The 24,816-nt window shown below is 41.2% G+C and overlaps 1 protein-coding gene across 5 annotated transcripts; it reads left to right on the top strand.

The window, feature by feature from the left end:
• Positions 1 to 684: 684 nt before the first annotated feature.
• On the top strand, positions 685 to 16,880 carry LOC119659584 (odorant receptor 33b-like). 5 transcript variants are annotated; one of them, XM_038067742.1, is made up of 3 exons: positions 685 to 1,510; positions 1,598 to 1,958; positions 16,668 to 16,880. In XM_038067742.1, the coding sequence occupies exons 1-3, from the start codon at positions 741 to 743 to the stop codon at positions 16,716 to 16,718; spliced, it is 1,182 nt and encodes a 393-aa protein (XP_037923670.1). In that variant the 5' UTR covers positions 685 to 740; the 3' UTR covers positions 16,719 to 16,880. The 5 variants fall into 5 exon arrangements, 3 of the variants coding, with proteins under 3 accessions (XP_037923670.1, XP_037923671.1, XP_037923668.1); XM_038067743.1 differs by lacking the exon at positions 16,668 to 16,880 and adding an exon at positions 2,943 to 3,160; XM_038067740.1 differs by lacking the exon at positions 16,668 to 16,880 and adding an exon at positions 2,170 to 3,160.
• The last annotated feature ends 7,936 nt before the right edge of the window (positions 16,881 to 24,816 follow it).

Raw genomic sequence — 24,816 nt, 5'->3', positions numbered from 1 at the left:
AATGGATTCTGCAACGAAATTGGAATTGGCGGTGAATTTTACGTTTCTACAGTGTTTACTAGTTAACCCTCTAACTGAAACCTGGGGAAAATCATGGAAGTGAGTTCGGCTATCTAGAGTCAATGTGGTGAAGAGGTGAAGACGGGCCTATAGTTCCTGTGGATTTATTCAACTCATCAAACTTAAGATGAATGCATCCATGGAATGATAAATTCGAGGATAAATATGGACGCCTCTTTAATATAAGGAGAGTTCTTAAAGCGGACAGTGTCCAAAAAAGCATACCAGGAAGTATGATAGGGAAACCTATGCGCTAAGTGTATAGACTCACGGTTTTCTACCATCTCTTCTCTCAACCTATTCTACTCTTTCCGGGTAAAATCAATGATTAACAATGGGAAAAAACGTAAAACAATCGATAAATCGAAGGATTTGAGAGGCTATCTTTGAAAATAAAACAGGTCATGTCAAAATGCCACATTAGATATGTATGTTTCTTATATGGTTACGTATAACATTCAACGGTGTATCGGAATATTTATTGAACAGGCTGATATCACAAATGCATATTTTCCTACCAGTCAGCTCTATAATGAAAGAAACTGGTATTTATCCTGTCATCAGCCTAGTCCAGGGTTGTTCACTCACAAGATGGTTAGTGTGTTTCGAACAAGGATTTAATAAGCACATTCGCTAATAACAAAAAGGTGAAACATAAAACGGCATAGCAAAAAGTTGAAATGTCCTCAAAAAATCCAATAGTGTTATTCGGCCCGAAAAATTCTTTGAAAAACAAAGTTGAAAGTATTCGGGCTTTTGAAATCGTTTATTTTACTTTGAAGTTCCAAGGATTGGTTATAACCGAAGACTGTCGCCTGCGACATAAAATACATGTTGTTGCCAATTATATTTTCACCAATATTTTCTACTACGCCTCGTTCATCATCGAACTGTTCTTCGTTAAAAATTTGAGGCAATTACTGGAAAATATTCCTATGAACATTTGTGTGACAGCCTGCTCCGTCAAGTTCCTTGTAATTCTGAGACTAAGACCCAGCCTCATCGAAATGAATGAACAACTGAAGCATCTGGACAGCCGGCCTATGACGGATAAGCAAAAGGATAAATTGAGGAAGGAAATCAACTTTTGCAGGTTGACTTCGTTGATGGTGGCCGTGTTCTTCCTGGGGGTGAATTTAACGCATGCCCTTGCTGCGGCCCTCTCGCATGGCAAGAAACTTGGTTTTGAAACTTGGTTCCCATATGATTGGAGTAAGAATGCCTTCCGCTATTGGGTTTCGTTGTTTATCCAGACCGTATTTCAACTACAATTAGGACTGGAAGATGTAGCAAATGATTTTATTGGGGTGTTGTATCTGAATGTGTTGAGCGCCCATTTACAGATAATAATGGAACGGTTTGCAAATATTCATTATGATCCTGAGAAAATGGAGGAAGAAAGCTTTCAGGACTTCGTACAATGTGTAGAGGATCATCGAATTGTAATGGGGTAAGTAGATTCTAGCCCAGGAGATGTTTTTTACTGTTTTGATTATGTAGTAATATAGAAGGATTTTTATTCCATTCAACTTTACAGACTCTTCGAAATAATACAGAAAACTCTCTCTTTTACAATTTTCATTCAATTCATCACATCTATTCTCGTATTTTCAACTACGGGTTTAATATATCTAAGATTCTCACCATCATTAACCGAAACTGCGGCTGTATTCTTATTCATGGTGGCGGAAATTACAGAAATCTATCCATCTTGTTACTATTCAAACAAGTTTATGGAAAAAACGGATCAGATGGTTTTCATGCTCTACTCGTCAAATTGGATGGACTTATCACCAAAATTCCGTAAACATCTTATTATATTCATGCAGATGACGCAGGAAAGGAAAATTATATTGGCTGGAAAACAGATACCAGTAACTTTGGCTACTTTCATGTCGGTAAGTAAAGATATTATTTGTGAATTGAGTCTCATTTATTTTTTATATTTGTTATATTTAAACGTTAATTAATCAGAAGCTATAATGGTACTCGCGATGGGATGGCACGTTGGGTGGGTTGCTCTTCTTAGGTTCTACAACCGCAGGTTCGGTTCGCTGAAAAATATAAACACACATTATCGCCTCCAGCTTCCTCTTATTTTCTTTCAAGTGCTTTGCTGGTCCAAACGAGGTGCACGGAACTGACAGATACATAATATTTTTTAAGAGAATTGAGCCACTTTTTCACGTTTTCTGAAAACAACACCGAATATAGGCATGTGAAGTATCAAATAAAAGGTCTCGATTACCTTTCGAAGGAGTTGGTTTTGACATTCGTTGTAAATGGGACCAGTGTCGATGGTATAACAGTGTCAATTATTTCAATGACCCATTCTTAGAAACTACCCAAGATAATAGAAAAATAGAAACCACCCTAGATAATAGAACAATATTGTTTTATTTAGAATATTTTCTGCGAAGCTCCCCTAATGTCAAGTTTGGTGGAAAATGGAAGCTACAGTAAGTCTAAATTATCCCTTTTCGCGTCAAATAACTGCTACGTAAGAGATAATATTAACGAGACTTGTCTTTAGCGCGTTTGAGTAAAGTTGTGTTGACATAAATAGAAAATCCAAAACAATCTCCTGGAACTTTAACACTGCGAACTAGTTATCAACGAAACCATCGTGAGCCCATATATTTTTACCCAAAGTGGCCTCAAAACCTTTCACACCTAAAACTTTTAGTTTCCGACTTGTTTCAAAGGCACCTAATAATTATGCTTGGAATGAATCGCCTATAGGGTCAAGAATTTTCGAGAAGCAGGATTTGAAGGTTCTATTCTCCCAAAACCATTTGAATTACGCATTAGTATCATAAATATTTTCCTCAAATTTTGACAACCAGCTAAACATAGTTTAATGTATTTTCTCAATTGCACAAGTAATGAAGGCTATGTACACAGTGTTAATGATCCTGAACCCATCAGAGTGATGAGCAGTAAAGACATCTTTTATGTGAAAAAATAAAAAATGAAATTTATTCTTTAGAAAGAAAAGATGTAGCTCTAATCAACCTTTTGTTCTTTATTTTCATGCATTCAGTAATTTTAACATACACAATGTAATAAAATTTGTTTTATTGATTAATAAAAATTTACAAGTATAGCAATGATAAAAACTTTTTCAAAAGCATAATTAAGCTATCAACATCACATTGGTTTCGTCCGCCCACTGATCCAAATTAGAAATAGGGCTCCGAAGGCATAGTAACAACTGCAAGCAAGTTTAATAAAAGTAGTACCTTTGTTTTTAAGGTTTTGTGTAAAACAAAACCTTATTAAAATCGATTCAATGTCTGTCTGTCTGTCTGTCCGTCTGTCACACGCATTTTTATCCAAAACGGCTAAACCGATCCGAACGAAATTTGGTGGACAGATGGGAACTATGAAACCCCACGCATACAGTGAGTGGCATAAATTTAGGTGGAGTCTAAAGGGGGGCTCCCCATACATGCAAAGGGGGGATTCAAAAATTTTTTTCACCGGATATAGTTGTGTAGGGTGTCAAATGAAAGGTCTCGATTTGTACTTTCCGAAACTGACATTAGTTTTGGCATAAATTGCAAAGTGCGTGAGTGAGGAGTCAAAATGTACGCATTTGAAGTGAGACAGGATTCAGTTTCGGAAACTACCCAACCCAAAAATCCGAAAAAAATCAGGGTGGTGCGCCTAGATGAAATCTAGGCCTCAAAATATGTCCCATTCCGATATCTGCTCAAATAAACTTACTAATAGTATATTACTACTTTTTAGAAATTTACTGAAAAACCCCCCTTCGATTCATCCTAGGTCTTCCGAATTTTGTACCAGCATAGGGGACAATATTTCGTATATATGTGCTAAATTTGATGGAAATCAGGCAATTAACGCCAAAGTTATAGCAGTTCAAACTTAGCAATTTCGCCGAGTTTACTGCTTCCAAAGCCATGCAAATCAGATGCTGACGTCATAATTACCCGGAATAATTGACATTCGCGTGGAATATTAAAGTCACATTTATGAAGAATCTACTTATCAGTAGCACTTTTTAAGATTTTGTGTAAAACACTTATGTGAAATCTAATCTTCGAGAGATGTCCTATTCCGGTATCTGCTCAAAAAATTTACTAATAGTATATTATCAACTTTTAGAAATTGACTAAAAAACCGACACCGACATAGAGGACAGCCTCGTGCATACACATGCCAAGTTTCATGAAAATCCAACTATCAGTGGGAAAGTTATAGCAGTTCAAACTTGTCAATTTCGTGCTAATTAACAGCATTCTAAGCCATACAAATAAAATGCTGACGTCATAATTAACGAGAATAATTGAAATTCGAGTGAAATATTAAAATTCCATTCAAGAAGAATCTAATGCTCCCTAGCCCTTTTTAAGGTTTTGTGTAAACACAAAACCTTATTAAAATCGGTTTACTGTCTGTCTGTCTGTCTGTCTGTCTGTCCGTCTGTCTGTCTGTCTGTCTGTCTGTCTGTCTGTCCGTCACACGCATTTTTCTCGGAGACGGTTATAGCGATTGACACCAAATTTGGTAGAAAGGTGGGAACTGTGAACGCTCACGCATACAGTGAATTACATCCTTTTACGTCGAATTTAAGGGGGGGTCCCCATACATGCAAAAGGGGGGTGTACAATGTTTTTTCATCAAATATAGTCATGTGGGGTATCAAATTATAGGTCTCGATTAGTACTTTTCAAAGCCCGTCTTAGTTTTGACATTCGTTGGAGGGGTGGGGAGCGCGGGGGGTTGAAAGTGATCACTTCTTTAAGGGGGCCATTCTCAGAAACTACCAAACTGAAAAATCTGAAAAAAATCAGGGAGCTGCCACTATATGGTGCCTGGGCTCCGAAATACCTTCCATGCCGATATCTGTTTAAATTAAGTTAATAATAGTATATTACTACAATTTTTTGTAATTGGTTAGAAACCCCTCTTAAGTTCATGCTAGTACCATGAAATTTTGCAGTGATATAGGCTATAATATGGAGCATGATCTTACCAAGTTTGGTGGAAATCGCACCATTACTAACAATGTTATAATACCTCAAATTTGTTGTTTCTTTGAAAATTGAAGACTATAAATGTCAATATCACCCGAAAGTATAATAGATACTCTCACATAATATATGGATATATTACGTGCTACGTACTAAGAAATACACAAAACCTTTCGTACCTGAAGCGTCCAGCTTCCGGTTTCCCGACTTGTTTATATTTGATGTTGGTTAAATTGTTTTCATTCGCTAATAATATTAAACTGAGAGCGTGAAGCGTATGAGGTTGACCATTATCAACACAGGGCTTTCCATCAAATGATTTATTTAAATCGCTTTCTAGAAAATAGAGGGCAATGGAATTTTTAGCTATATTACACGGAGCTGTCGTGCACTCGTCGCTCCTCACATCTTTTTCTTTTTCTTCGGCCTTCAGTTCACAAGCGGGGGTCGGCTCGTGGTGATCGGTTTCGTCATTTTATTTTATCAAATGCCTGATCAGGATGTAATCGCGAGACCTTTAAATCCCCATCCAGCGTATCAAGCCACTATTGTTTTGGCCGGCTTTTTGGTTGCGTACGATTGCTTTCGATGTTCTGATCAATACTGGTTGTTGAATTCGAAAACGCCTCTCTTGCAGTTTTTCCACGATCGATGCAAACCCATATCGATCGCGGATATTCTCATTTCAGTCGTAATCGAAACGTGTCACGCCACCAGTGCAATGCAACATCTTCGTCCCCATTACCGGAAGACGCCGTTCATTGTCCTTTATAGTCGGCCAACACTCAGAACTATAGGGAGTGGCAGACGGACGACGTTGCAGTAAATTTTAAATTTGGCACGTGCGCTGATACGTCGATCACAAAGAACACCAGTTGGGGAATGCCACTTCATCCAGGTTGCATTAATGCGTGAAACAATTTCATTACGCAGTTCTCCATTGGCTGATAGCGTTGACTCGAGATATTTAAATCGCTGAGTTCTAGCAATGGCAGTGACCTGCCCTTCGAGATACTTAAATCGCTCAGTTCTGGCAAGCCAATGGAGAATTACGCTATGCTCCTCACATAGGGAAACACAAAACCTTTTATACCTGAAGCGTCAAGCTTCCGGTTTCCCGACTTGTTTATAGTTCGTTTTAAGATTTAAAGATTTATTGTTTTTTAAGAAATGCAGACATGTGCTCCGCACACAACATGGGTCCTTCTTCAGTGCTAGCTTTGTAATAATTTATTTCACTGAACTCTATAACCTTATATACCCTAACCTTAACTGTAATGCTCAATATTACTGTTGTTTTGTCGTTGTAGCCTAGCAAAGAGGTCAATTGTTTCCCGTTGTTGACAGCCTGTCTCTTCCTTATTATTGCATGTATAATGTCGGTGCTGTATCCATTCTTTCTCGCTGTGTCTTTTATATAAGCCACTTCTTTAATATAATCTCGATCTGGTTAGGGGGATATTTAGCATTCTATGTATCATACAGTGAAAAACCGCGAACTTATGCTGGTATGAATGGAAACAGCTGATAGCAATGACTCGTTAAGTGGTTGTGGGCTTCTTGAATACATCGAACTCCAAGTCTTCCCCCTATCTACTTTGATGTCCACAAATCGTACTTCTCCCATTTGTTCGGTCTCCATGGTAAATATTATAATTTTATGGAGCTGATTAATTTTTCTCAGTAATCCATTCAACAGCGATTTTTCCACGGCTAGTAGACCATCAACATGTTGACCTGATGTCAAGAATATAGCCGCATTACACATGCCTAATCCTTCTATGCCTAGGGTCAGAATACAATCCAAGCTACATAAAAATGGTAATGAAACACGGGAAACGCGGACACTAATTCATCATCATTATCAACGACGCAACAACCGGTATCCAGTCTAGGCTTGCCTTTATAAGAAACTCCTGACATCTCAGTTTTGCACCGAGGTCCACCACGATATCCCTAAAAGCTGTCTAGCGTCCTGACTTACGGCATCGCTCCACCTCAGGCAGCGTCTGCCTCGCATTCTTTTTCTTCCAAAGATATTGCCCTTATAGACTTTCCGGGGTGGATCATCCTCATCCAAACGGATTAAATTACCAGCCCAATGCAGTCTATTGAGTCGAATTTTATCCACAACTTGACGGTCATAGTATCACTCATAGATATGTAGGCTACGGAATCGTACATCCTCATGTAAGGGGCCAAACAATTTTTCAGAAGATTCTTCTTTCGAACGCGGCCAAGAGTTCGCAGTTTTTTTTGCTAAGAACCCAAGTCTCCGGAGAATATATAAGGACTGGCAAGATCATAGTCTTGTACAGTAAGAGCTTTGACCCTATGATGAGACGTTTCGAGTGAAATAGTTTTTGGCTCTGTTGGCTGACAACAACCGCGCGCGGCTTTCATCGCCATCGTCATCGATGTTATCGTTTGTAATTTTCGACCCTAGATAGGAGAAATTATCAACAGTCTGAAAGTTGTAGTCTCTTATCTTCATTGTTTTCGTTTGACCAGTGTGATTCGATGTTGTCCTTTCTTTTGGTTTTGGCGCTGACGTTGCCACCATGTACTTCACCTTGCCTTCATTAATGTGCAGCCCAAGAGCTCGCGCCAATCGCCGCCTGCTCGATCTGGATGAAGGTAGACTGTTGGGTTGCTCTTCCCGTGATGTCAATATTGTCAGCGTAGGCAGGTAGTCGGGTGGATTTGAGGAGGGCCAGGTTAAAGAGGACGCATGATAGGGCATCCCCTTGTCGTAGACCGTTGTTGATGTCGAATGGTCTTGAGAGTGATCCTGCTGCTTTTATCAGGCCTCGGACATTGGTCAGGGTCAGCCTAGTCAGTCTTGTTAATTTCGTCGGGATACCGAATTCTCTCATGGCCGTGTACAGTTTTACCCTGGCTATGCTATCATAGACGGTTTTAAAGTCGATGAACAGATGGTGTAACTGTTGTCCATATTCCAACAGTTTTTCCATCGCTTGCCGCAGAGTGAAAATCTGATCTGTTGCTGATTTGCTAGGAGTGAAGCCTCTTTGGTATGGGCCAATGATGTTCTGGGCGTATGGGGCAATCCGGCCAAGCAAGATAGCCGAGAATATCTTATAGATGGTACTCAGCAACGTGATACCTCTATAATTGCTGCACTGTGTGATATCTCCCTTTTTATGTATGAGACAGATTGATTCGCTGTTCCATACCTTCAGCACAAGTTGGTGAACCACTTGGTGTAACTGGTCGCCTCCATATTTAACCAGTTCGGCTGTAATTCCATCGGCTCTTGGCGACTTACGATTTTTAAGCACGGACTATTTCTTCTATACTTGGTGGTGGCACATTTGTCCGTCGTGTTCAGTTGGCGGGACCCACAACCCGCCGATGTTCTGGTTGTTCAGTAGCTCATCAAAGTACTCAACCCATCGCTCCAATATGCCCATTCTGTCGGAAATCAGATTTCCCTCTTTGTCTCGGCAAGATGAGCATTGAGATGTGTAAGGCTTAATTTTGCTGGTTTATTGGTAAAACTTGCGGGCCTGGTGCGGTTGCTCCCTGTACTTTTCGAGTTCATAGACTTGTTGTTTTTCCCAGGCTTCCTTTTTCCCGTCTCTGAAGTCGCTTGTCCGCTCGACGGAGTTCGCGATACGTCTCTACGCGTGTCCACGTTCTTTGAGAATGCAACATTACTCGGTATGCGTATTCTTTCGTTCCCTTGCGAGCTTATATTCATCTTCGAACCAGCCGTTCCGACTTTTCTTGCGGCTGGGGCCAAGTATGTTTGCGGTAATGATAACGTTCTTCAGGTGGTTGTGAAGATTGATAGACCAGTAACTTCCTCCAAACTACAATTTTTATTTTTCAGTGTAGATATATATTTTGGGAGCGATTTACCCCTTTCATCGGTCGGGTTGACTTAGAAGCGTAAAGTACCCAAAATATAAGGAAGAAGAGAGCGGGATCTATAAGATTGCATGCCCGGATGCATCAGCATATATATAGGCCAGACTAAGCGGTTGGTAAAAACACGATTCGAAGAATACACCAAAGAAGCGGAACTAGCGGCAAAAAATACATTAGGGCATGCCAAGTCAGCAGTCCCAAGAAACATAGTAGAGAGCGGCCATGGGGCAACGTGGATATTATACGAAAGACACATAAAGTCCACAGACTAGACCCCGCAGAAAGCCTGAAAATATTTAAACAGACTAAGGCCAGGTTATTGAACCGATATGGGCAACTGTTCATCCAGCTTATTCCAGGTAATGAAGGGATTTTACCATTTCAGAAAAACTAATTAAATACTAGGGGTTACGTTGATTGGTTTAATAGGTTAAGGTATATAAGGCTATAGAGTCAAGTGAAATAAATTATTACCAAACCAGCACTGAAGGCGTAGTAACAACTGCAAGTAAGTTTTATATAAGTATAATAGTTCCTTTGTTTTATATATTATAGTTCGTTTTAAGTAAAACACATAGACACGTGCAATTCTTAAAAAAGCCATAAATCTATAGTTAAATTGGAAACTTTTCCTTTTGATAGTTTTACTTAACTGCAAGAAGTTTCCCCAAAATACCTTACCACTTGTAAAAAATGTTAAGGTTGGAAACAACTAAAATGACTATTCGCCTTGATTGGAAAACCACAGGGAGGAGTTACCCCAAAGAACTGAAAACTGACGAAAATAGGCATACAAGTGGGCCAGCATTTAAGTCGAGCTCCACTGCAATATTCCGTCAATAGGCATTGTCATCACACCTCTCGGGAAAGTGGGAGAGTCCTTTTGGGCATTTCAGTTTTCCTCTTGTCGTGAATAAAATTTCAAGTCTTTTATACATGGGGTGTTGGGATCGCATCAGGATCTAATATTTATTGTTGCAATAAAATCTAAAATCTGTAGTGCCCGCGTTTTTACGCCATTTGGTAATGTGCAACATTTCGCACGTTTGGCGTCTAATGAAAGTTAGAAGGAGAGGTTTAAATTGAAGGAAGAAGTGCACAGAGTATTGACAGGATTCCACCGATTCAGCAGGAGTCCCTAGCTAGCCCAACCGCAAGGGTCGAAGAAAATGATGAAATTAACTAATGTGCACCGGAGAAGGATGCGGAGATGTCGTCGTGATAAGGAAACTAGACAATTAAAACTCTTGAAGTATGTCAATTCAGCGAGATGGAGAAAAATATTAGTGACCCTAATTAAATTGGGTGCGCATCATTGCCGACTTTTTTATCGATATGTTCTGTGCTACGATTCAGATGTAGGACCTATATAATTTCAAACAATATGAGGAGTTCCACAACGGTCCGTCCTAGGACCACTCTTGGGGATGATTATGTTTAACGGAATGCTGAGTGCCTGGCCTTTGGGACGACGAATAGTAATTATTCAGTGGCTAACTCTCATGGAGTAATCCAGAAGCTGCAACGCATTGAGGGGATGGGTGAGGACAAGGTGATCTTGTCGTTCGATGTGAAGGCATTGTTTTCTGGCGCGCCAGTGAAAGAGTCAATCTTCGAACTTGGAGAAGAAACGTTCGAATATAAGCAAACTTTGCCAGGTTCTTCGTGAACGAAAATTATTTTGCGTTTCGGGATAGATTCTACAAAATTGCTCCGGGAGTAGTGATGTGGAACCCCCTCTAGCCGTAATCAAGGAAGAAATTGATTCGAGAGGAATAATGCCGAAAGTATGGTTTAGGTATACAGACGAAGTATTTGTGATTGTTAGAAGAGACGATATCAACATGGTCATCTTCTCAATAAAAAGGATTCATCATAAAATCGAGTATACACTAGAGGTAGAAAAGGATGTGGCTCTATCCTTCCTTGATCTGAATATCGTCAACTCTAGCGGGAAGCTTAAGTTCGAGATATACCATAAGCCTAAATTACGATACCAACAACTTCACACCTTAGATTTTCCCCAAAAATGGCAGCCTATAATTGCATGATTCACCGGCTGATTACAATACGGCTTCAATACGGAACGACAGCATATTATTGACACCGCTATTAAGAATGGGTATAATCCCTGATCATAAGGAAAATCAAGCAACACCATAGGCATGCCTATACAACACTATTCTCGCAGCATAAGGAGGCAACCACGAGACAGATAAGTATCCCGTATTTCTACTTATTTAACAACATCAAGAATTGGATAAAAAAGTTTCAATTGAAAGTTGTAGGTTCGAGTTGATCGTCCACCTTGCAGAATTTATTGCGAAGCGCCAAGGATCCTTTGGCAACGGAAGAAAAAAACGGGATCTACTGAATAACGCGCAGAGACTGTAATAAAATATACATGGGGCAGACTAAACGCCTGATAACATCATTAAAGGGGCAACAACCGGTATCCGGTCTTGGCCTCCTTTAATAAGGAACTCCAGACACCCCGGTTTTGCTCCGAGATCCACCAATTCGATATCTCTAAAAGCTGTCTGGCGTCCTGACGTTTCAAGTGAAACTGTTTTTGTAAGCTGAAATAGGCTCTATTGGCAGCCAACAACCGCGGATTGCATCGGTTGTGATTTTCGATCCTAGATAGGAGAAATTACCAACGGTGTCAAAGTTATAGTCTTTTATCTTTATTATCCTGGTTTGACCAGTGCGATTTGATGATGCTGATTGGTTGGTTGTTGGCGCTGACGTTGCCACGAAATATTCCGTTTTGCCTTCCTTAAAGTGCAGCACAAGATCTCATGCTGGCTAATCGATCTGGATTCCACGATTCGATATCGTCAGCATAGGCCAGTAGTTGGGTGGACTTAAAGAGGATCGTGTCTCTCGCATTTATCTCAGCATCACGGATTACCTTTTCCAGGGCCAGGTCAAAGAGAACGTATAATAGGGCCATTGTCTTAGACCATTGTTGATGTTTAATGGTCTCGATATTGATCCTGCTGCTTCATCAGCCTAGTCAGTCATATCAATTTTTTCGTGATAGCGAATTTTCTCTTGACTGTGTACAATTTCACCCTGATTGTGGTGTCATAATCAATAAAAAGATGGAGCAACCGATGTTCATATGCCAACAGTTTTTCCATTGCTTGCCGCATTAAGAAAATTTGATCTGTTGCTGATTTGCCTGGAGTGAAGCCTCTTGTTATGGGGCAATATTGTTCTGGGCCAATGGGGCTATCCGACCAAACAAGATAGCAGAGATCAGCAACGTGAGCAACGTGATACCTCAATAATTGCTGCGCTGCGTGATATCCCCCTTTTTATGTATTAGACAAATAATGCTTCATTGCCAGTCGTCAGGCATTGATTCGCTACCCCACACCTTGAGCATAAGTTGATGAACCACTTGGTATGGTTGGTAGCCTCTATATTTAACCAATTCGACTATAATTCCATCGGTTCCTGGCAGCCTATTGTTTTTAAGGTGGTGGATTGCACGGACTGTTTCTTCTCTGCTTGGTGGTGACAGTATTTGTCCGTCGTCTTCCATTTCGCTGATATTTTGATTGTCCAGGAGTTCATCGAAATACTGAACTCATCGCTCCAATATACCCGTTCAGTCTCAAATTAGATGTCTCTCTGTCTGTCTCTGCAAGATGGGTATCGAGGTGTTTAATACTTCATCCTGCTGACTTGTTGATAAAACCTACGCCCCCGGTGCGATTGCTCCCTGTACTTTTCGAGTTCACAAACTAGTTGATTCTCCCAGGTTTCCTTTTTGCGTCTATGAAGTCGCTCCTCGCCTCGACGAAGTTCGTGATAAGTCCCCGCGCATGGCCACGTTCTTTGAGATTGCAACATTACTCGATATGCGGCATTCTTCGGTTCCGTTGCTAGCTTACATTCATTGTCAAACCAGCTGTTCCGACTTTTCTCGCGGCTGGGGCCAAGTATGTTTGTGGCCCTGTCAATGATAACGTTCTTCAGGTGGTTGCGAAGATCATATGTTGATGCTTCATCTCCAGGATCTCTGACTGCGATTATTGCGGCATCCATTTCGTCCTTATAGGCGTTGCGGAGGGTTGTGTTGTGAATGGTTCCAGTATTCACTATCACCTGGTTGTCAGAGGGGATTGTAGCCAACGAGATAATGGTCCGAATCTATATTGGCCCCCCTATATGTTCTGACATTCATCAAGGCTGACAGGTGGCGGGGTTCAATCAGCACGTGGTCAATTTGGTTGGAAGTGGGACAGTCCCACGTATGTGTGTGGACCGCTTTCCCCGCAAACCAGATATTTCCACAACCATTTCGTGCGATGCTGCTAACTGAATTATTTGCAGGCCGTTATCAGTGGTATCCCTATGTAAGCTATGGGAGCCGACGTATCGCCTCAATACGTTCTCCGTCCCTACTTAACTGTTGAAATCTCCAAGTATGATTATGATATTATACTTGGGAGAAGCTTCGAGGGTCCACTCAACTGCCTCGTAGAAAGTATCCTTCTCCGACTTCGCAGTCTCCTTTGTTGGGCGTGAACGTTTATGAGGCTTATATTTCTAAACTTGCATCCTAAACGCAGCGTGCACATCCTTTCGCCTACATTTTCGAAGCCGATGACAGCAGATTTAATTTTTTGGCTGACTAAGAAACCTACTCCGTGCACATGGTTTATTGAATGGCCGCTATAATATATGGTGTAGCGGCTCTTCTTCAGGAAATCAGTCCCTGTCCATCGCATCTCTTGCTCTGCTGTTACATCAGCCTTATATTGGGACAAGGTATCGGCTAGCTGCTCAGCAGCATTCGGTGTGTACAGGGAGCGCATGAGGAAATACGCAAAACCCGTTTTCGTTGCCGGGTTCGTCGTTTCAAAATCCATCCTGTTCCAGGCTCCTTCTGTGACTTCGTAGCGTTGGTTTTCCGTGTAGGGTTGTCAGCCCTATCCAACCCGGAACCTGGATGACCAGCTGGTACATTTTGTCTCGTTTTTAGCCGCGGGGGACCCGCCTTCATCTTTCTCCGTCTGCAGTTTTTCATGATAAAAGAACTCCCAGTGATCACCACGTGGAGGTGGAGATAGGGTTTGGTGATACAGTTGCTGGTGTTGGTTCAGTAGATGTTTCCCAGGTCTTATGCTCCATCGTGGGTCCGCGTTTCGCCCTGGGACCTATACTACCTTTTGACTGCCTCTCTTTTCTCGAAACTGCATGTTGAAAATCTACTGCCACCATTGCCCAAAATCTATCCAAAGAAATTCTTTGAAATTTTCACGACTTATTCAGAACATATTTCTACGGTCCGCAAAGTAGGATAATTGCGATTCATTCGGCCATTTTTTTTTGTTCATTGAAGAAGCCTTGAAAAAAATACCAAAATTTCCAAGAAAAAATTAACAAGGCACCAAAAATTTAGCTTTTAATCTTTTTTAATAATCCTAGTTAGCCGGCTGTGGTCAAGTCCGCACATTAAAATGCCCTTTACAGTTTTCTTTTAAAGTGATCATAGCGCCCTCTGGCGTGGCAGCAGTAAAGCACCTTTTTTTGGAGGTGGGTGTACAAGTTGCTCTGGATTTCAATAATGAACAATGCTATAGGGCTGAATAAATTACTACGCATGCTCAAGATATTAGTAAATATATGGTGACAAATTCGTATTTGCACCTTTATTCAGTTCCTCACAAAAAAAATTCCAAAAAAAAAACGAAAAAAGGTCTTCACACTGAGGTAATAGTGTTGATAGTTTAAACATTTTCAAAAGTAATTTAAGTAATTAGTGAGCCTTATAATCGCAATTGTTTTTAGTAGCTTTGTATTGGTGAAGGGGGTAAGTCGCTCCCGGAGTATATATTTACGTTTAAAACTAAAAAGTGCAGCTTGAAGGAAGCTACTTCTTGTCTATCAAGTATAGTGAAGCTTGGAATTTCGGTTTATCCATATTTTGTCCACCAAAGTTAACCCAATTCTTCCGAATAAATTGAATGAAAAATGCATGGGAATAAAACTTACAACAATCAATAAATCCAAGTGTCCGAGACACTATCCTTGAGAATAAAATCAGCTCGCGTCAAACACATCACATTAAATATCCACGAATCCCACCTCTCTCTGTCTCTGAATGTTAATTCCTTATTGTATGGGTCGGTATCACAAATGCATATCTTCTTTGCGGTTAGCTCTACAATGGAAGGAAGTGGTATTTATCATTCATTATGCTAGTTCAGATTTGCTCGCTTAAAAGATGGTTAGTGTGTTTCGAACAGCGAATTAATTTCTGTGCATATTAGCCTGCAAATATAAATTTGGAAATATAAAAGGGTTTAGCAAAATCCAAAAATGTTATTCGGTTCGAAAAATTCGTCAGAAAACAGAATTGAAAGCATCCAGGCGTTCGGAATCATCTATTTTACGTTAAAGTTCCAAGGAATGGTTATAAACGAAGAGTATCGCCTTCGACACAAAACCAACATTTTGTATCACGCCTCGTTCATCATCGAACTATTCTTCATTATATTCAAATATTCCTATGAACATTTGTGTGACAGCCTGCTCGCTTAAGTTCTATGTAATTTTGAGATTAAGACCCACAGCCTTATCGAAATGAATGAACAGCTGAAGCGTCTAGACGACCGACCTATGACGGACAAGGAAAAGGATAAATTGAAGAAGGTAATCCGCTTTTGCAGACTGATTTCGACGATGGCTGCCGTGTTTTACTTGGGGGCAAATTTAGCATATATCCTTGCTGCGGCACTTTCTCACGACACGAAACTTGGATTTGGAAGCTGGTTCCCATACGATTGGAGTAAGAACGCCTTTCGGTACTGGATTTCGTTGTTTATACAGGGCATGTTCCAACAGCAACTCGCGCTGGAACAGGTAGCAAATGATTTCCTTGGGGCCTTGTATCTTTGTGTGTTGAGTGCTCATCTGCAGATAATAATGGAATGGTTTTCAGATATTCACTATGATCCAGAGAAAACGGAGGAGGAAGCTTTCCAAGACTTTATACGGTGCTTAGAGGACCACCGGATTATAATGGAGTAAGCATATTCCTAGGTTCTAAAGTAGATGTTTTTTTGCTGTATTGACTAGTATTATATTTGAGTAACGTATGAGCATTCATTCATTCAAAGTTTGAGGTAGAAGAGGCAATAACTGGGACTGTGATCCGTCGTGGATCTTCCCCTCCTTGATCGCGGCACTCGGGTCCGGAGACTTACGGCTCCACGCGCGCGGTCCAGCCGTTTTTTTTTCTTTTCTATTTTCCAATTTTAGTTCGCGTTCTGTTTATCATTGGACAGGCCGTCGCGAAGTCCCTATTAATGTCTATTTTGGAATCCGGTGCGGACCCACGCATTCATTCATTACTACAAAACAACGTGTATGTTTTGTAGTAATGAAGCGTGAGGGATCAAAGCGCTCAAAGGACCCCCCACCTTCCCAAGCTTGGCTAGCACAGAGGCGTCCAAGAACGTGTCAACCGAGCACTTTGATGGAGCTTTAATCTTTGCGGGCGGACCTTCACGGTCAACTTATCTAATTTGTTTAGGTTTCTGGGATAGCTCTGCCCTCTAGGTCGTTATCGGCCACTCAGGATGATCGACCTGATCCTCCTATATCCACATTACACCATTGTTATCGAATATAATTCCTTCTTTAAAAATCAGCTAAATATATTTTTAATGTATTTTCTCAATTATTTTTCAGGTAATAAAGGCTATGTACACGGCATTAACGATCATGAACCCATCCGACTGAGGAGGAGCAGTAACGACATTTTTTTCAGTTTAATCAGAAATTTATAATTTAGAAAAGATGTATCTCAATCCCGCCCTTTACTTTTTCTTTTGTGCATTCACTAATTTTAAACAATGTAATAACGTTTGTAGCATTCAATTAATAAAAGGCTTACAATAATGAATACAATAAAAGGATTTTCTAAAGCATAGCCATGCTATCCTTGAAACTGTTATACATCTGGAGCTGGTGTTCGACACCTTTGCTCCCCTTTTCTTTGTGGAAATTGTTGTCAATCTTTAATCGCTGCGTTGTTTTCGTTTTTTTCTTATGATTACTTAAAAATTATCTTAAAATACTTATACGTTAACTTATGGCCTACTAATAAGTTCTGTCGGTTTTTTTTAAATTTGAAGCTTTATTGTGAAAAATTGGTTATACATTCATTGTTCAAAGTATTGCCCATCGCTAGCCACAACTTTCTTCCATCTTTCACGCAATTCATAGATACCATCGCGCCAAAAATTGGCCGGCTTGGCCACTATCCACTCATCGAGCCATTTTTTGAGTTCGTCGTAATTGGAGAAGTGCTGGTCAGCCAGGTCATGCTGCATCGACCGGAACAAATAGTAATCAGAAGGAGCAATGTCTGGAGAGTACGGCGGGTAGGGTAGGACTTCCCATTTCAAAGTTTCTAGATATGTTTTAACGAGCTGTGCAACATGTGGACGAGCATTGTCATGTTGAAAAATAACTTTATCATACCTTTGCTAGTACTGCGGCCGTTTTTTCTTGAGTTCGCGGCTCAAACGCATCATTTGACGTCGGTAGAGTTTGTCCGTGACCACACCCAGCTAGTCCCACCATATACACAGCATGATCTTCTCACCATGAATATTCGCTTTGGCCGTCGATGATGAGGCATAGCCGGGGTATCCCCACATTGCCTGACGCTTGGGATTATCGTAATGGATCCACTTTTCATCGCCAGTAACTATTCGATACAGAAAACCCTTCCTTTCTTGTCGTTGGAGCAGTTGTTCGCGCGTGAATCAAGTCGGGAAACCGGAAGCTGGACGCTTCAGGTACGAAAGGTTTTGTGTATTTCTTAGTATGTAGCACGTAATATATCCATATATTATGTGCGAGTATCCACTTTCGGGTGATATTGACATTCATAGTCTTCAATTTTCAAAGAAGCAACAAATACTAACTTTGTTAGTAATAGTGCGATTTCCACCAAACTTGGTAAGATCATGCTCTATATTATAGCCTATATCACTGCAAAATTTCATGGTACTAGGATGAACTTAAGGGGGGTTTCTAGCCAATTACAAAAAATTGTAGTAATATACTATTATTAACTTAATTTAAACAGATATCGGCATGGAAGGTATTTCGGAGCCCAGGCACCATATAGTGGCAGCCCCCTGATTTTTTTCAGATTTTTCGGTTTGGTAGTTTCTGAGAATGGCCCCCTTAAAGAAGTGATCCCTTTCAACCCCCCGCGCTCCCCACCCTTCCAACGAATGTCAAAACTAAGATCGGCTTTGTAAAGTACTAATCTAGACCTTTAATTTGATACCCCATATGACTATATTTGATGAAAAAAAATTTTACACCCCCTTTTGCATGTATGGGGACCCCCCCCCCCCCCCTTAAATTCGACGTAAAAGGATGTAATTCACTGTATGCGTGAGCGTTCACAGTTCCCACCTTTCTACCAAATTTAGTGTCAATCCCTATAACCGTCTCCGAGAAAAATGCGTGTGACGGACAGACAGACAGACAGACAGACAGACAGACAGACAGACGGACAGACAGACAGACAGACAGACACACAGACAGACAGACAGACAGACAGTAAACCGATTTTAATAAGGTTTTGTGTTTACACAAAACCTTAAAAACGGCACTCGACGTCTCTTGGCTTCAGTTCATACGGAACCCAATTGCCGACCTTTCGGATCATTCCCATTGCTTTTAAACGGTGGGAAATGGCTTGCTGAGTGACTCCAAGTGTTTTTCCAAGTTCTTCTTGCGTTTGCGATGGATCTTGGTCGAGCAATGCCTCTAATTCTTCATCTTCAAAAATTGTTGGCCGTCCGCCGCGCTCTTCGTCTTCCAAGTCAAAATTGCCACTTTTAAACCGTCCAAACTACCTCTGACACGTTCGCTCAGATAGAGCATGGTCACCATAAACTTCCACCAAAATGCGATGACTTTCGGTTGCTTTTTTCTTCATATTGAAATAATGAAGTAGAACTTCCCGCAAAAACACGTTATTTGATACAAAATTGGCCATTTTCGTTGATGAAAAAAGTATTGTTGTTTACACTTCAATTAAATAATTTATACTGACGTTTGTGCCTATTGACAGTAGCTATTCGATGAATGCTTGGAAATGTGGATCAATGCAACAAAAAACAAGCTACGCCATCTATTGCGAAAACCGACAGAACTTATTTGTAGGCCTTTACAATACTTCTATATTATTTTACAATAATTGTATTTTATCTTAAAATACTAATGCCCTTAAACTTGGATAGGTTTCCTTTTTATTTGTTTTTATTTTTGAAATTTTTGGTTTTTTGTTATTATGAGTCTCAATTTTTTTGTACAATTTTAGGGCTTTGCCTTTAATAAATTTATCTATAGGTTCTATTCTTATATCGTTATGTATGTTTATGTTCCTAATGTATCGCGGGACATTAAAGATTTTTCTTAAAGCTATATTCTGGCATATTTGTAATTGTTTTTTATATGTCTTGCAAGTTTGGTAAAAGACGCTGCTTCCGTATAGCAGCGATGGACGAATTAATTGTTTATAAAGCAAAAGTCTATTCGTAATATTTAGTTTTCTAAATTTTGATGTTTCCCGGTTTCTGCTTTCTTTTTCTTGTGATGAAGATTGCCTGAGTCTTCTCCGGGTTGATTGCCTTTTGGAGATTATCTGTGATGAAGCGTGCGTGTTTCGAAGTGTGGAAGATGCATGTGTCGTCCGCGAATAAGAAGGTACTTATCAGGCGGTTGAATTTTCGTGGAATGTCCACCGTGTATACTGTGTATAACAGTGGTGAAAGCGGTGATGCTTGGGGTACTCCTGTCTCTATCCTTCTTTCGGTTGATTGGTGCTGCTCCATTGCCACCCTAAAACTCCGTTCTGTAATGAAAGATTCGATTAGTTTTATCAGTGAATGTGATATTTTGAATTCCTCCAGTTTGGCTAAGAGGCCTGGGTGCCAGACTTTATCGAAAGCTTTCGATATGTCGAACATGATTAGTCCGGTCGATTTCCGGTTATTCAATCCATTGCAAATGTGCTGGACTACTCTGGCCAGTTGTAGCTCGCATGAATGCTCTCGTTGAAATCCGAATTGTTCCTCTGGGATGATGTTGAGTGCGGTGAGTTGGTCCTGCAGTCTGCTACGTATTATCCTTCCTGCAATTTTTCCTATTGTTGGAAGTAGGTTCATGGGTCTCCAGTTCTGTGGGAAGGTTGGACTCTTTCCCGGTTTTGGCAGAAGGATGATGATGGACTTTTTCTATGTTTTTGGATATGTTCTAAGTCGAAGTACTGCATTTATTACTGCGGTGATTAATTCTGCGATGTTAGTCGGTGCGTTCTTGATGCACTCGTTTCTAATCATATCCCAGCCTGGGGATTTTTTGCTGCTTAGTCCTTGGATGATGGTTTGGACTTCCAGTTGGTCTGTTTACAATTCCAAGCCTTCTCTTTGTGTTGAGTCATCTTGTGCCTCATTTTCTGACTCGTTTTTGTCCTCTGTTTCGTCGTCCGATGTGGTGTTCTCCCTGAACTGGAGTTCGAATGAGTCCGCGAAAGCTTCGGTCTTTCCCTCCTTGTAGAATTCAAGGCCGTTGGGACCATGAATTGAAGGCATTCGTTTTCTCGAGCCTCTTTTGGAGTATTTGGTGAGCCGCCAGAAGTTGTTGATTCCTGGCTCTAAGTTTTGGAGGAAGTATTCCTATTGTGCGTTTCTATTATAAATCTGTTGATTTTTTCTATGATGACGTTGGTGAGCCGATTCGCTTCTCTTTTCAGATTGGGATCTCCTGTGTTTCTTCTTCTTTTCCTGATGCGGTTTTTCTCCCTAATTCTCTCTTTAATATTTCTTGGCAGCCGGTAGTATTGTTGGTCGTTTGCTTCTGTCTCCGTTGTGCTCTCCTCTTTGGCTGAAGTTATGTGGGCGGTTTGGTTTTGGATTTCTGTCTCTACCTGTTCCGATGTTTCAAGTTTTGTCGTTGTGACATATTGTGTTAGAATGTGGCGGTAGGTGTTCCAGTTTGTGCTTTTGATCGTTTTCGGCGGATTTTCAATAAATATGTTGTATATGGTGCTCCGAGCTCGAATAACAATACCACCTAGAATACCCTCTGACAATCAGGTGAGAGTGAACACTGAAGCCATCCACAACACAGTCCTCCGCGACACCTATAAGAGGGAAATTGACGCCGCAATAACTGCAGTCAACAGAGGACCTGGAGATGAAGCATCAAAAAATGATCTTCACAATCACCTGAAGAACGTTATCATGGATACGGCCACAAACATACTTGTCCCCAGCCGCAAAAGAAGTCAGAACGGCCGGTTTGACGATGAATGTAAGCTAGCAACGGAACGGAAGAATGCCACATACCGAGTAATGTTGCATTCTCAAAGAACGCGAGCACACGCAGAGACTTATCACGAACTCCGTGGAGCGGAGAAGCGACTTCACAGACGGAAAAGGGAAGCTTGGAAGAACCAACAAGTCTGTGAACTAGAAAAGTACAGGGAGCAACCGCATCAGGTGCGGAAGTTTTACCAACAAGTCACCAGGATGACGCCTTATATACCTCGATGCTCATCCTGCCGAGACAAAAAGGGAAATCTGACTTCCGACAGAATGGGCATATGGGAGCGATGGGTTGAGTACTTTGATGAGCTACTGAATAACCAGAACATCGGTGAGTTGGAGGTCCCGCCAACTGAAGACGACAGACAAATACTGCCACCACCAAGTTTAGGAGAAGCAGTCCGTGCAATTCATTGGTTAAAAAATCATAAGTCGCCAGGAGCCGATGGAATTACAGCCGAATTGGTTAAATATGGAGGCGACCAATTACACCAATTGATTCATCAACTTGTGCTTAAGGTATGGGACAGCGAATCAATGCCTGACGATTGGCAGCGAGGCATAATCTGTCACATACATAAAAAGGGAGATATCACACAGTCCAGCAAATATAGACGTATCACGTTGCTGAGAACCATCTATAAGACATTCTCCGCTATCTTGCAAGGCCGGATAGCCCCATACGTCCAGGACATCATTGGCCCATACCAAAGAGGCTTCACTCCAGGGAAATCAGCAACAGATCAGATTTACTCTGTGCGGCAAGCGATGGAAAAACTGTCGGAATATGGACAGCAGTTGCACCATCTATTTATCGACTTTAAAGCCGCCTATGATATCATAGCCAGGATAAAACTGCACACGGCCATGAGAGAATTCGGTATCCCGACGAAATTAATAAGACTGACTAGGCTGACCTTGACCAATGTGCGAGGCCAGATAAAAGCAGTAGGATCACTCTCAAGACCATTCCACATCAACAACGGTCTACGACAAGGGGATGCGATATCATGCGTCCTCTTTAATCTGGCCCTGGAGAAAGTGATCCGTGATGCTGAGGTAGAGGCAAGAGGTACGATCCTGTTTAAGTCCACCCAACTACGACGATATCGACATCATGGGAAGAACCAGCCGAGACGTACAAACTGCCTTCATCCAGATCGAACACGCGGCGCGAGATCTTGGGCTGCACATCAATAAAGGCAAGACAAAATATATGGTGGCAACGTCCGCACCGAAGACGAATCAGCCAACAACATCAAACCGCACTAATCAGACAGGAAGAATAAGGATAGGAGAATACAACTTTGAGACCGTTGACAATTTCTCCTATCTAGGGTCGAAAATCGCAGCCGATAACAGCTACGATAATGAAATCCGCACGGTTGTTGTCAGCCAACAGAGCCTATTTCGGCTTACAAAAACTGTTCCGCTCGAAACGTCTCACCATAGGGTCAAATCTCTTACTGTGCAAGACTATGATCTTGCCAGTCCTCATGTATTCCTCGGAAACTTGGGTTCTTTGCAAGAAAAATTGTGAACTCTTGGCCGCGTTCGAGAGAAGATTCCTCCGAAGAATTTTTGGCCCCCTACATGAGGATGGACGATTCCGTAGCCTACACAATGACGAAATCTATGAGCGATACCATGACCGTCCGGTTGTGGATAAAATCCGGCTCAATAGGTTACGGTGGGCGGGTCACTTAATCCTTATGGATGAGGATGATACCACCCGGAAAGTCCATAAGAGCAATATCTATGGAGAAAAAGAGGACGAGGCAGACCCTGCATAAGATGGAGCGATGGCGTAGGTGAGGACGCCAGATAGCTTTTAGGGATATCGAATTGGTGGACCTCGGCGCAAAACCGGGATGTCTGGAGTTCCTTATTAAGGCAGGCCTGGACAGGATACTGGTTGTTGCGCCGTTGATGATGATATTGAAAATAGCACCGGTTTTTGGTCCGATGATAGGTCGTCCAACACGTTGAATGTGATGTGGTTGTTGAAATTCTTTATTAGAGCCACATCGATTATGGTGCCGGTTGTGATACGTCCATAATGTGTTGGTTCCTCTGGTGCGTGAAGACTTGCTCCGTTTCCGTTTGGGAAAGTGAGTAGTTCTCTCGCCGCTTTGGTGTTTCGTGTTGCTCCCCAGTCGCGATGATGCCCGTTGCGATCGCCTGCGAGTCGGTTTGTCCTCGTTGAGGAGCAGTTGAAAGTCCTCTGGCAAACTATCTGCTGATGGTGGTCGGTAGGCTGATATAATTTTTACATCTGCTGGTCCTGTCCTTGCGTCGATGACTGTAGCTTCCATTTCTGTGATGGGTGGTGTTTCCAGGCGGTGATGCTCGATGTTTCTCTTGATGATGACTGCGGTTCCTCCTCCATGGCCAGTAGGTATTTTTAGTGGGTCTGTTGGTTTGAGGAACGTTTCTTGGATGAGTATAATGTCTACTTCTGCCTCGTAAAGGAATTATTTCAATTCTCCCATTTTTCCTTTTAGGGAATTTGCATTCCACGAGAGGATGTTAAGCTTTATGCTTTCCATGGTGATTCTTGGTTGGGTTGCCTAGAAGGATCTGCGAATTTAAGGGGGTCATCCCGTGTGTCGGGTTGGAGAAATCGATTTTTTTTTTGCAGGAATTGTATCTATTGTTTCTATTTTATCTATTGTATCTATATTTAGTGTGGGCAAAGGGATTTTCCGATATTCCAAGTCCTTCAGAAATTACAGGGTTAAACAGGTAAGGAGTTTGCAGCCGCGGCTAGAGTACTCGATGAGAAAGAGCATCGAATCTCTTTTTAACTGTTAGTTTTTTACCTGAGCCTTATAAATTCGAACACAGGTATAAACATAAAAAGATGGAAAACCAATCAATTGTCTAAACTTATTTGCTGTTTGGAATAAAAAGGATAATCCAGTCTAGAGTGAGCACTGAAAGGCTTTCAAGCTATACTCAGTTATATTTTGCTGTAAGTATTGTGCTGTTTGTGTGTTCAGTGATTTTTTTAAATGGATCGTACGAAGGGAGATCGCTTTAACGTTCAACGTCATGCTTGCACTAAAAAACGAGTATTTCATGGGAATCGATAGTTATCAGAGAAGAAAAAGGACTTCGCATCAACATCAGCAAAGAAACTTTTAGCAAGCATGAACATGGATGTTCCAATTGCGACAAGTTTTGTATATTGTATATTGGATTTTGCTGGAGTTTTCTCCGGTATTTCTGCAAATTTCTGCAAATAATAAAATATACGTAGTAGTAAACAAGTCGGGATACCGGAAACTTGACGCTTCAGGTATATAAGGTTTTGTGTTTCCCTATGTGAGGAGCATAACGTAATTGACCCGAGATATTGAAATCGCTCAATTCTGGGCAGGTTACTGCCATTGCCAGAACTGAGCGATTTAAATATCTCGAAGGACAGGTTACTGCCATTGCCAGAACTCAGCGATTTAAATATCTCGAGTCAATGCTAT

Source organism: Hermetia illucens, chromosome 6 (assembly GCF_905115235.1).
Source record: "Hermetia illucens chromosome 6, iHerIll2.2.curated.20191125, whole genome shotgun sequence".
Classification (NCBI taxonomy): Eukaryota; Metazoa; Arthropoda; class Insecta; order Diptera; family Stratiomyidae; genus Hermetia; species Hermetia illucens.
The sequence above is the reverse complement of the archived record's forward strand: the minus strand, read 5'-3'. Positions and strand labels throughout refer to the sequence as shown.

What these genes read in the sequence shown, in the direction of transcription:
- LOC119659584 (XM_038067740.1), top strand. Translation starts at nt 741, where the DNA reads ATGTCCTCAAAAAATCCAATAGTGTTATTCGGCCCGAAAAATTCTTTG. An exon ending in GATCATCGAATTGTAATGGG is followed by an intron (nt 1,511 to 1,597) that starts GTAAGTAGATTC and finishes TCAACTTTACAG; the next exon opens with ACTCTTCGAAATAATACAGA. An exon ending in CTTTGGCTACTTTCATGTCG is followed by an intron (nt 1,959 to 2,169) that starts GTAAGTAAAGAT and finishes TTTTCTTTCAAG; the next exon opens with TGCTTTGCTGGTCCAAACGA.